This window comes from Leptonotus elevatus, chromosome 9 (assembly GCF_054856555.1).
Source record: "Leptonotus elevatus isolate MCC_2025b chromosome 9, RoL_Lele_1.0, whole genome shotgun sequence".
NCBI classification, from domain to species: Eukaryota; Metazoa; Chordata; class Actinopteri; order Syngnathiformes; family Syngnathidae; genus Leptonotus; species Leptonotus elevatus.
The window spans coordinates 21,754,356-21,767,442 of record NC_141247.1 but is presented as its reverse complement, the minus strand read 5'-3'; the positions used below and the strand labels follow the sequence as shown (position 1 = coordinate 21,767,442).

The following is a 13,087-nucleotide window of genomic DNA, read 5'->3' as shown; positions in this document are numbered from 1 at the left end:
ATACAGCACGGACATCAATAATAATAATGAAGGAAATGTTCTTTGCAGGATTAAAATGGTTTAATAAATAATATTAAAAACAAAAACAAACAAAAAACCTACGCTGAGACTGATGTCTGTTATTGTGGCTGTAGTCATGCAGAACTGCAATTGATTTGATTCTCTCACTATTTGACATTTAGTTCTACACCGCTGCTAGTCACAATCAGCCTCATAATATTATTCTACTACATATTGCATTTCTGTCAGGAAGAAATGCTGATAGATGAGTACAGAGGTTGGTAGGTAAGAGGTTGAAGATAGGTAGTGGGTAGTTCATGAACCAGGGGCACACATTTCCTTGAAGATAAAAAAGGCAACTCTTGGTGTTTCTCAGGGGGGGGCCAAGCTGTAAAAGCTGCAAAAAGGAGAACAACATGGAATGGTGCGACCCAGAACATTCCGTTTGTGTGCTTTGAGAAGCCCCCCAAGAGCTTAACCTTAAATAAATAAATAAAATGTCAAATGTTGGCGGACTGCTGAGGCAGCCTGACAAAAAAGACATTACCTGCGTGCGTCACATCGCTTTCTAGGATGTGCCCACACTTTAAGAGTCCGCAGGGTATCGACACAAATTGGAGTGCGCTCCAGTCTCAGCAAAAGCGGCGGATATTGCCCCCACACCCCCTAAAGTGGACACAATTCACACTCCGTCTGTTGTAATGAACATCGCTTTTGGCCATCAGAGTGAAAAACATTACTTTTTAAGTGTGTATTGATTGTTGACTCTACAGGCCATCTGTCATCATTGTAGGTAAAAAAAAAAAAAAAGGTTGAAAATACCACACTCAAATGCTTCTATTATGCTGCGTGACGGAATTTTTGTTGACATGTCAAGTACATATCGGATTGTTCACGCATGATGGACAAGATTAGATTAGATTAGATTAGATTATAGATAGATAGATAGATAGATAGATAGATAGATAGATAGATAGATAGATAGATAGATAGATAGATAGATAGATAGATAGATAGATAGATAGATAGATAGATAGATAGATAGATAGATAGATAGATAGATTAATTTAACTTTTTAATTTACATGTTGTATTACTTACGATTAACCTGTCTGGAACAACATGCAAGCCAAAACAAATGAGTAATTGTGCTAATTGGACTATTGACTGAATATGAAATTAACTCAAAACAAATTAAAGCCTTCACCTGCTGCACGTGGCTGACTCAAAACAGCACGCATGCACAAATTTACCCACACGCACACACACTCAATAAAGAAAGAGTGAACGGCAACAGCATTATTTAGTTGTTTGTCCAAGACCAAGATGACGCTTGAGTGACAGCTTCATTTCCTGCTGCCACCGCCCCTTTTGCACCATGTCGTTTTGTTCATATTGCTGACAAAATGACTCCTAAAAGTACTCCATTTCCTGAAATCTCAAAGACAAAGACTGGGGAGAAAACATTGTCTTTTTTTTCTACTCTGTTTATGCTCACTAACAAAATCATCGAGTTGACTAAACACCTCCCTACCAGTAATTTCTCTTTCCGTATTTTACGGTTTCAAAGAGTCAAAAATAATCCTTAAAAATGGAATAGATTAAAAATGGTAAGTAAATTGCTGTTTTTTTTTCTATTCCGCACCGTGTCACAAAATCATCAAGCGGTAAATCAAACACCTCACTACCAATATCTTCTTTTTTCAGCACCGCTCTGTATTTGATAAGATTAGAATCAAAACAATCCCTGTAACTTGCTGTCGTTTCTACTCTACAGATCCTGTGACAAAATCATCAACAGATAAATTAAACACCTCACCACCATTATTGTTATCGTCCAAATAAATCTCTGAAAGTGCAAAGACTGGTGCAAAATTTCACCCCCAAAAACGTTTCATTGTTGACCAAACGCTCAACAGGTCAATTAAACACCTCACTGCCATTATCTTGTCAGTTTTCTAGCACCCTGGGCTTCTTACTTGTGTAAAAAAAAACAACAACAAAAATTCCTCAAAGCTCAGATTGGTTCAAAATTACACTGAAAAGTACTTATTTTTCTTCTCTGTTGACACATGCTGACAAATGTATTTTAGTAGGTAAGCTCAAGGCCTTGCAATCATTATTTTCTCAGCTTTTCACTAGCCTCTTCCTGTATGACACTGCTGAAAAGAATCTAAGCCCTGAATGGCCTTCCCAACAGCCAATAACAAACTCATCAACAAGCTCACCAACACCTCACTATCATCTTCATTTTGTGCCCCCCGCTTTCTTTCAGGCTTAAAGCAGCCTTGACAACGGCGGCCAAATTGCACTAAAGCGCTTGTAGACTAGAACGGATGAAATCTTTACGGCGTCCAGCTGCTTGTAACATATCGGCAGTATTACGACTTCAAAGATGCATCTCCCGTCTTTTTTTCCGGCCGGACAGATTAGAGATGAAAGCGTCTTTGTCTCTGTGAAAGTGCCAACAAAGTGGACCCGTTAGCATGGGCGGGCAATGGGGGTCCGTGCCCTGCCTGGCTGTTTAAACAGACCTCGCCAACTATCTATTCTTCTTGCTCAATATTTTGATAATAATGGTGTAGATTTATTAAATGTCGACCTTTGTTTTTGAATTATTGTAAGGAAATTGAAGGGTTTGGAAGGGCATTGAGAAGGGTTTATACAAAGCAAGTCTTTTCGGTATTTAACTCATTCACTGCCATTGACGGCTATAGACGTCAAAAATCCATTTGAACTATTTCTATTAGTTTAACATTTTTTTCCACTTTTGTTAACAAGAAAATGAACACCTAGATTTTTTTTCATTGTACATTTAGAACAGATATAAAATTTGTGATTAATCGTGCGTTAACTAGTGAAGTAATTTGATTAATTACAATTAAGACTTTTAATTGCCTGACGCCCCTATTTTTTAATAATCTTTTCTTTTCTTTTTTTTTAATGAAGAACTACAGAAATCTGTCACAGTTGATATGCTAAAAAAATGGCTCCAAATAATTACTTGATATATATATATATATATATAAAGATTATTAAGAAATTAATAATATAATAAAATAAAATGACTTATAAAATTTTATATCTGTTCTAAAAGTATTAATAAACATTTTTTTCTAGGTTTTCATACTCTTGTTGAAAGTGGATTTTTTTTAAAAAAAACAATAGAAATAGTTAAATAGATTTTTGACGTCTATAGCCGTCAATGGCAGTGAATGAGTTAATAACTTAAAAAGGTCTTTCGTGGAGGTTTTTTTTTTTGGGGGGGGGGTTGTTTGTTTTGTGTGTTTTCTTCTTCTTGTGTCTTGTTTGACAACACCATTGTGGTTTGTGTGCTCAGTTTGAATTGGATGTTGGAGTTTGAATTAATAAAGAAGCAAAAAAAAAAAAACGATCTATTCTTCCTATCAGTCACGTAAACTTGCGCCACTGCGCCTTCTGTTTCAAGTAAAGCATGGCGTGCCAGCCAACCACATACATACCTCCTTTCAAATTTGGCTTTGATTGACAACTAAAGCTAGCCAATGATAATCAGGATCGTGGGTGGAGGCGTGGGGGATCCGAGACGCTCTTGACGCGCATCAGACAAATCTACTTCGGGGTTAACGAGCAGTGCGCGCGCCCGATGTTCCAATGACCGAGCAGTGAGCACGTCATGCCGCTGTCTTTTTGTGGATTAAAACAAATGATGCAAAGCAACGTATTGTAATGGGAGCCATCAAACGCCAAACATCGATCCAAGCTGACACAAGATCACTGGGAATCCACTGGTTACAACGTTCACATGTCAGGCACAGCTTAAGTTTATTAATTAATGTTGATGACTGTCATTAAGTTCTAAAAAATAAAATTAAAAAAAAGAACATAGACATAGGGAAGAGAATAAGTTTATCAAATAAGTATCAATAAAATAACACAAAATATAGAAGGCACCATAAAACACTGAAACGATGCAAAGTCTCTTGCTGAGTCAAAAGCCAAAGAATAGAGATGTCTGGCAAAAATATTGAGATATGAAATTTTGTCCATATCGTACATCCCGAAATCTAAAATGCAAATGAAGGCAACTTCTCGCCAATCCCAGATAGAAGGGGCTGGGTCACAGAGTCATTCATTCAATGCACCACTGTTCTTTTGTCAAAATGAAACTCCTCAATTCACTTCAGCTGGCACCAAAATGCTTCCAAGTGGTGTCAAAGAGCTACTTTTGTCATAATGGACCATCTCAATTCACTTCAACATAGTGCCTTGGCACCAATTAGCCATAAGATGGCAACTTAAATAAAGCTCCTCGATTCTCTTCAACATAGTTCCTTGGTACTCAGATGAGATGGTGGCAAAGTACTACTTTTATTGCTTTAGCATGAGCACAAAAAGTATATATTCAGGTATGAATTGAGCGTCTTTCTTCAAATTGAAGCATTTCCAAGTGAGGCACATTCAAAACCAATCAACGTCTCGAGGGAGCTATTTCCTCCATGTTTATCTCAGTGGCGGTGGTCGTCATGAATTGAGAAGCATGTGGTTCATGCTATTAAAAAAAAAAAATCTTTAGAGATCTCAAGTGGCGTTAGAAAGACATTATTGTCAGAATCTTTACATAGTGGGTATTTAAAACCAGTAGAGGATTTTGTGGCATCTCCGTGTAGAAGTTAATCGGTAGCTAATGTGAAATATCAGTGCAGGATGTTGAAAATCAATCAGAAGTCTGAAGCGGCATTAATAGGCAGGATTTAATTGGCAGTATTGAAATCAAAATATTTCTAGAAGGGAACTCATTCAGTCGTATGCTGTGTGCTGCCTCCAAGTCATTTTGATGCAGGCGAAAACATATTCGAGGTCTGAGTGGTATTACAAACGACAGTGTCGATAAAACCAATGGAGGTCTATGTGGCACCTTCTAGTCATCTAATTAGTGGACGTCAACATCAATAGAGGAACATAAACTTAATAAGGTTTAAAAATAAAAATTAAAAATAATTCCTTACTTGAAAAGCAATAGATGTATAATATATGACACTAGTAAGTCCATACAGCAACACGAGCGAGGTATCAAATAAAACAAGTGAAAAGTTGAACTGACCTGACACAGCATAGGCCACCACGAGGAGCATGTAGACTTGTGCCACGCCGCGTGAACATCCTGCGGGGAAAAAGATCATCACCATCATCACTGTCGTTGCGGTCCTTTGACAAAAAAAATAAATAAATAAAAAGTGCAGCGAGCAAGTCGGCGTGACTCCAAGGTGGGAAACAACACGGCCGCCGGCACAGCAACCTGCTGGCTGAGTGCAGCAGCTGGTGCGCACGCTGGAAAGAGGCTGACAGGGAGCCATGACGCACGCAAGGAGGCGTGAAGCAGGTCGGGCGTAGGGACTTATTGGAGGAGGGGCGTGCAAAAAAAAAAAAAAAAAAAAAAAAAAAAAATGCTGTTGTTTTGAATGCTGCTCACTGTGAATGTGGTACATTTGTGGAAAATTAAAAATAAATACCTCTCTCAAATAGATGCCTTCCTTTTATTCAGGAAAATAACAGATAACTGCAATTATCTCAGCTCAGATGCCTCACACGTGATCAGTTGATGACAAAACTATAGTGTACAAAAAAGAAACACCTTCAAACAGACATCGTTAGAACTGATGACCTGAGTTCACAGTTCAGAGAAAAACAAACACCCCCTTCAAATAGGTGTCTCATTTTCCTCTCTATCAAGAACAGAAAAACTAGTAATAACCACAGTCATCTCAGTTGATCAAACATGGACATCCTTTAACAAAACTACTGATTTTGAAAAAATAAATGCCTCACTTAAAGAGACAACACCAGGGAAAAAAACAGTTAGCAATTGAGCAAAAAATTTAAAAGATGCTGTAAATTTAATGATCAGAGTTCATAGATTATTTATGTATGTCAGTTAGTCAAAAAAAATAAAATAAATGCCTCCTTTTTCCTCAGCCAGTAAAATAATAATGGAATCACAACTTTTTATAGTTGTGAGTGACATTGTCAACAGTATGACAAGGTTCACAATTAGATACAGATTGTTATTTTTTTATCTATCACTATAAGGAAATTAAGAGGTAGGTTTAATTTTCACCCCCAATTTATGAGAAAAGTAAAATACTCCCTTAAATACTGTACAAACACTACCACCAAACAATGTAAAAGTCTCTCAGGAAACATTTGTGTAAATTTCTGTATGTGCTGAATAGTTTTCAAGAGCTTTAGCATCAAAACAACCCGAATACACTTTTTCAAAATCATTTAGTCATCCACTTAAGGAAAATAAATGCCACCCTCAAATAAATGCCTTCCTCTGCCAAATCAGGTAAATAACCGTAACGATCGTAATATCGCAACTTTCGAGCTGTGACATTATCATGAGTATTTGAAAGTAGGTTAAAATTTCCCTCCCCAGTCATCCACTGAATATTAAAGACCTCTCTTAAATAGACACCTTCATTTTCCTAATCCGGAAAATAAATGTGTAACAATGCATTTTGCAAAAAAAAAAAATTCGATATACTTTAACTCATTGCTATGAATGCTGATAAGGAAAGACGGTACATTTTCCCCCAAAATTTGTGAGAAAAATAAATGCCTCCCTCAATAATTATAAAAACCTACCAAAGCACTTAAAACAAATCTGTAGCATAATTTTTGCATGTTGTAAAAAAAAAATCCAAACCCATTCAATCCCACTGAAGGAAAATAAAGACCTCCTTCAAATAAACACCTCTCCGTTGACCATTCAGTAAATATGAATAGGTAGTAATAATGCATGTTGGAAATGACTTGCTAGAGTTGTAAAATTAGGAGTATTAGGCGGAAGGTTCAAATATTCACCCTTAATGAGAAAAATAAACACCTCCGACCACTTCAAGCAGTCTCATGGAAAGGTCTGAAATGTGGTTTGTGACTTTGACACTCGCTTCTCCTGCAACTGCATGATGACAAGTACTTTCCATGTTTGTAATTTTAATTAGTCACCACAAAATATTTATTTCGCTGGGTTCTGCACCAAAGGCATTCTACAGTAATAAATATAGTATCTTCTGTTACGGTTTCGACCTGCCGAATTTGGTGGGATGTCAAAAAATCGTGACAAGAACAAAATAGTCCCGGATATTTGTTGCCGGCCCGGGGCGACGTTTCATTTAAGTCGGGTGGGACGAGCCGAGCCGAGCCTCGTGCCCGTGTTAGCTTTTCAATTAGCTTTTATCCTCTGCATGTCGGAACAAAGCTGACGCTTTGAGGGAAGTCTAAATCTGATCGCCTTTTTTTTTGTTTTTGTTACCCCCAGTTCGGAGATAAGACGTCCCGCGGTTCCTGTCAAAGACGTTTCACAGTCTGTCACTGCAAATAGGAAGAGCCAACTGGATAAGTTTGACAGCCAACAACTGGAGTCTTATTTTCATAATCCACCGGCATGCTGGAGAAGACTGGAAATTCTCTTGCAGTCAGCCGTTGTTATTTATGAGCATTATTTGTTATCGCACCATATTAGAGTATAGAATAGATCTGCAAGGCTCTTTTCCCACGCAGGAACAGGAAAAATGTATCTGACCTTGGAATTGCTGAATGAGGCTTCAAAACACCAAGCAAATTCATTCATCACTGGTTTCTCGTATTAAACCACTTTTCAAAAAAACACATTGAGGTTCTTAGCAACGAGACCTTTTCTAAGATCCTAGCTTCTAACTGAGACTTTTTTATGAATTGAATTAACAGCATCCGTCCCTAAGAACTTTTCATGCATCCTGTTCTGATGAACATGTTCACCCAATTTCCTGTGGATCAGGGGAACTGGTGTCAGGGGATTTTTCTTTTTATCTCCGACACTCAAAACAAGAATAGATTTTTGACGTTGAACTCTGCTAACATTTGACAAGCTTCATGGTTTAGCATCGCTGATTTTTCTCGGGTACTTTCTTCTGATTGGTGCTCATTCGGGGCCAATTTGCCGGAATTTGTCGGAAAATTGCTACTTCAAATCTAAATGACTGACTTCCGGATCAGTTTCTGCCGTGGATCTTTTTTGTATGTCTTCTTACCTTAGACATGTGGTGAAAGAGGCTAATCTATTTTCCCTACTTTCAATGGCACGCTACAGAGTGAGTTGTATTCTTCTACAGGGTGATTTAATAAATATGTTACGTGGGGGGGAAAAGTACAGCAGAATTGAGCTCGGGATGAAATTCGCATGCTTCTTATGCAAATGTTTACTCACGGTCGATAATGATATTTGAATATAAATAGGAAATCCTCAGAATTAACAAAAACGTGTGTCTGCGCATGTAAAGTACCCCTGCTGTGATATTGAAGTCATTTGGCAATCAACAAAGCAAACCGCCTCAGGGCTTATTATTACATTGGAAACTGTCAAGTGATTATGTAGTCATCGGAGTTTTGAGATTGCACATCACATTGCAATGACTTGTAATCAAGAGAGTGGTGTGTCTGCTGTTGCCATGGCCACGGCAGATCGGTTACTTTTGCGGCCCTTTTGTAATCTAGCGATATGTGATAAAAGGTGTGGAGAGGAGAGGACAGGATGGAATAAGGAACATTGGAATTAACGTGGCAAAAACCTTTTCATTGCAATGTAACATACAGGCAAAACACTTTTAAGGGATAAAAAGCTAGTTGATTGAATTACTCCGCATTGACACTTGAAGTCGAAATGGCTGACTTCCTATTCAGTTCCGAGTGTTGATTCTTGAGACGCCCACAGAAAAATTGCTGCAATCATAACTGGGCGTATACCAAGCGTAGCACATGTCTTCACTGTGGAGTCTTAATTGAAGTGCCCTTTCAACCTGAGACACCTCCTTTCAACATAAGGGAGAGTGATTGGACTACGATTCCAGCTAATTAATAAAATATATTTTCAGGAGCTGGGGGAATACCGATGAGGATGGAGGGCATGGGTATGCGGGATAAATATTTCTGTGTGAACCCAAAGACTCGCGATCATGTGAACTTCCGTCCAACACATGAAACACGTGCTGGGGAAACCAGTGGTATGAAAGGCTGGCACCAGATTCAGTTACAGTACTTACTGTCAGTCAAGGACCAACTCAATTTATATTGAATGAGGCTTTTTATAAAGGGGAAGTTGGATCTTAGAAACTGCGGCACATACTGGGAATATTTCTGTAATTTCATTTACACTGCTCCTGGGAATGTGATATGAACCACAAAAGTGAAAGCATCACAAGTTCATTTCCATACTTGGCAGAACGAGGGCGACTTGGCAGAACGAGGGCGACTTGGCAGAACGAGGGCGACTTGGCAGAACGAGGGCGACTTGGCAGAACTTGGCAGAACGAGGGCGACTTGGCAGAACTTGGCAGAACGAGGGCGACTTGGCAGAACGAGGGCGACTTGGCAGAACGAGGGCGACTTGGCAGAACTTGGCAGAACGTGGACGACTTGGCAGAACTTGGCAGAACGAGGGCGACTTGGCAGAACGAGGGCGACTTGGAAGAACTTGGGCAACTTGGGCAACTTGGAAGAACTTGGGCAACTTGGAAGAACTTGGGCAACTTGGAAGAACTTGGGCAACTTGGAAGAACTTGGGCAACTTGGAAGAACGTGGAGAACTTGACGGTAACGTGGGCGACTGGACGGTGACAAGGATGACGTGACTACGACGAGGGAGACTTGATGGGGACGTCTGCGACTGGACGGTGACAGACAACTAGACGAAGACGAGCGTGACTAGACTGAGACGAAGATGACTTGGACGAAAACGCACGCACGACTTCCACACAAAACCTTGATATCGACAATGCTCCCACACAGACAGGACAAACACAACAGACTAAGGCCCCGTCCAGACGAAATCAAAGCCGGCTTCGTTCCTCAAACAAATGTCGTACACAAAGAAACGTTACAAGACTTGCGTGTGTCTAAAAGAAGACGCTGAGGACGTTTAGTCCATCGTGTGGACCATCGGCTCAAACGGTAAGAAATTCGTGAGGAAACATTGAAACTGTGGACGGGGCCTCAATACACCAACACTAATGAGACACACCTGGGGAACACAATTGGACGAGGGCACTGATTGGTCACACACACTGGGAAGGGAAGAGACACACAGGTGGACGTGATCAGACATAACGAGACAGGGGAAGAACTCAGGAACACATGGCAAACACCGATCACAGACAATTACAACAAACACACCCAAAATAAATTTAAAAAACAACCCCTACAAAACCGAAATATGATATTAACAATGTCAGTAAAAATAACTCCATGGATTAATTCAAATCTGAAGCACAAATTTGTTGCTAAAAATAATTTTATAAAAAATATAAAATTCAATGCAACCCTCCTCATGCCTGTGAGTATTATATATATTGTGTTCAAATATCTGTTGCTTAAAGGTTGCTAACATCATGACAACGACGCTAATCGTTAGCTTGTCGATGGAGTTTTGGCATCGATTGTTAACATTAAGTTGAATGGCTTAAACAAAAGCAAATCTGTTTTTGTTTTTTTAAGACACAATGTGTTTGTTTTATTTTTAGTTTGACAGTAAATATCAACCTGCAATGACACTAAACAGTTTGAAGCTGGATGTAGCAGAGCAGCCCCAGAACATAAACGAGCCGCCTCCATGTTTTGAAGTGCAACGCTCACTGGACCTACAGCGAAAGATGCAAGATGCTCCGTTATTTTGGGGTCTTATCGGAAGAATATCAACAATTTTGTCTTTGTTTTTACTGCGATGGAGTTAAAGTACTTGATCAAATCCTGTGTGCTTGCATTGGGTTTTTTTTCCTTTTTTTCGGTAGCCTCAGTTTGTTGGTTGATAAAACACCCAGAGGCAGAGGCGGGGGCGGGGAGAAAGGGGATTTATCGGAAAAGCTGCAATAGCTTCCTCTTGAATTAAGACTTTCGCCAAATCTCCTCGCTGATCTTGGCAAAGCAGATTGCATTTCTGTGTATTTTTAACCTCACTCCTGTTTTACAATGCAAATTCCTCCTCGTGCTGTTGTTTGTTTACAGGCTGGATGGTGGGGGGTGAGGGGTTGACAAACTCCTACATAACACTTGTAGGCATGAAAAACAAACTCATTTTGAGATTTAGAAGAATTTTTTCGTCTACGCACTAGATAATGTCCTTAGTTTATATACTGTAATATATTTTTTGTTTATAGTTGCGCTATTTTTGCGCGTTTTTTTTGGGGGGGGGATTAATTAATTAAATAAATAATTATTGAATATTTTTCATATTAATTATTTTTTTTTATTATATATATATATATAATGTTAGATATTATATACAACTAAATTAAACATACACATTTTTATTGCTTGATTTGTGCTGATTTTATTTGAATGTAAAAAATATTCCCATGGACAGTTATTAAATGTTAATTTTTTTGTACATACTATATTTATTCCATCATTTTATTTGCATTTATTACATTTTTATATATAATATTAAAGGACATTTATATGATTTCATATATAATTTGTTTATCAATTGTTTTTAGCATCTATTTCCCCAAACATTATTTGAACTATTTTTTTTTCTTGTATGATTTACTTACTGAAATGAATTAGATAGATTTGATAGATCTCTCATTATTTGTTTGTTTTCAATAAATAATAGTAGCAATCAAGCATATAGCTTTGTAAGGGTTAAAAAACAAACAAACAAAAATACTAGTGTTGATTTGAGTTGCACCTTCCATGTAAGAAAATGTCTGCGCGTGAAGTGCGAGGCAGCTGGGTGACACGACGAAGACGACGACGACGACGACTTCAGTGGACTTGTGAAACTTTCCAAAGGTTTCATGTGTCAATCAAACTTCAGCTTGGTAAACAACATCTTAGACACACTCCATTTGGATGTGATGTATTGCACCCGCAACTGTTTTATTGAACTCATTTTAAAAGTTGACTTTTAGCAAGATGATTACTTTGATGACTTTTTTTTTTTTATGTGATGTTGGTATTCTCCAGTCTTTTGTGACAGTGATTCCAACTGTAAAGGCTTGTTTTTGTGTAGTTTTTGAATTCTAATTTATTATACACACTGGGAAATTCTTCTTACACTTTGTTATACGTTCGGCTATTACGTTTTTATTTGTATGAAATTGAGATTAACTGCATTGGCAAAGGACAATTGAAACAGATGCTATTCGTTAGCCTGTTAGCATTATGCTTACATGTTTTAAGGCAAAGTTATGTGGTTATTGTAACTTGTAACTCTCAGTAAACTTCAACTGGGAGTGCTGATAAACAGCTCAAAAGCTCTTTTTTGTAGAATAGTTCACTATCTGTCGAAATATTGCTTGTTGTGAAGTCAATTGAGTTCACATTGTTGAGTGGTTGAGAGAAAGTGCATTTATCGCTGTCATTTCTTATTGTTTATGCTTCTTATTAAATCACCAAGTGGCGAGTGAAAATAGAACTTTGACAAGCCAGTCTTTACGGCTGAAGCACTCAATAAAAAAAAAAAGCAGCTTTTTATCTGACCTGATATTTGAAGCACTTGGCGTCGGTCTTCCCATCACAACTGGTAGCTTGCTACGTCTCTGCGTAAAAGAACGTGAACGTGTGCTCATGTACGCCCCCTTCAGTTGGGCAGAACACTGTCGGCCTCAACTTGCACTTTTGTGTGATCCACGAGACTAAATTCCGGTAGCCTAATAGCACAGTTTCCTGAGCCATGTTTTCAGAAAAACAGTAATAATAATAGTTTTTGCAAAGTACATTGGTATTTTTCATTGATTTGAGAAGAGTACATTCAAAATGACTTGGGGAATTATGCTTCTAGTCTAAGGATAGGTTCCATACAAATGTAATACATCAGCCCGACTGGAAAATTAGAGTGCGTATTAAAAGTGACTGAAAACATTATATCGGTGATATGAAAAGGGACAGAAAGAGGCACTTTGCAATTATAAGCCTGCTCAAACCCAGGTAGTGCGGAATTGCACCGTCTGAGGTGAAGCTTGGCTGAATAGGAATTATGCGGATTGAACCGTTCTGACTATGGAACCAACGATGTGGTTGGACGAGATCAAGAATAATCTTTTACAAAATAAAAAAAAATAAAAAAGAGC

The 13,087-nt window shown here is 38.3% G+C and overlaps 1 protein-coding gene across 4 annotated transcripts in view; it reads right to left on the bottom strand.

Annotated features, from left to right (window-relative positions):
• The window catches only part of rxfp1 (relaxin family peptide receptor 1), a 43,183-nt gene extending 30,622 nt beyond the window's left edge, over positions 1 to 12,561 (bottom strand). The window contains exons 1-4 of one of the 4 annotated variants that reach the window (XM_086084107.1): positions 12,498 to 12,561; positions 5,492 to 5,589; positions 5,083 to 5,375; positions 548 to 666 (exon numbers count right to left, since the gene is read on the bottom strand). Coding sequence is in view for 2 of the 4 variants with exons in the window: in XM_086084105.1 (XP_085940231.1) it covers positions 5,083 to 5,335 (253 nt within the window). In the remaining 2 variants the exon portion in view is untranslated. The remainder of the gene's footprint in view (positions 1 to 547; positions 667 to 5,082; positions 5,376 to 5,491; positions 5,590 to 12,497) is intronic. The other 3 variants (XM_086084105.1, XM_086084108.1, XM_086084106.1) reach the window with 3 other exon arrangements.
• Between the last annotated feature and the right edge of the window lie 526 nt (positions 12,562 to 13,087).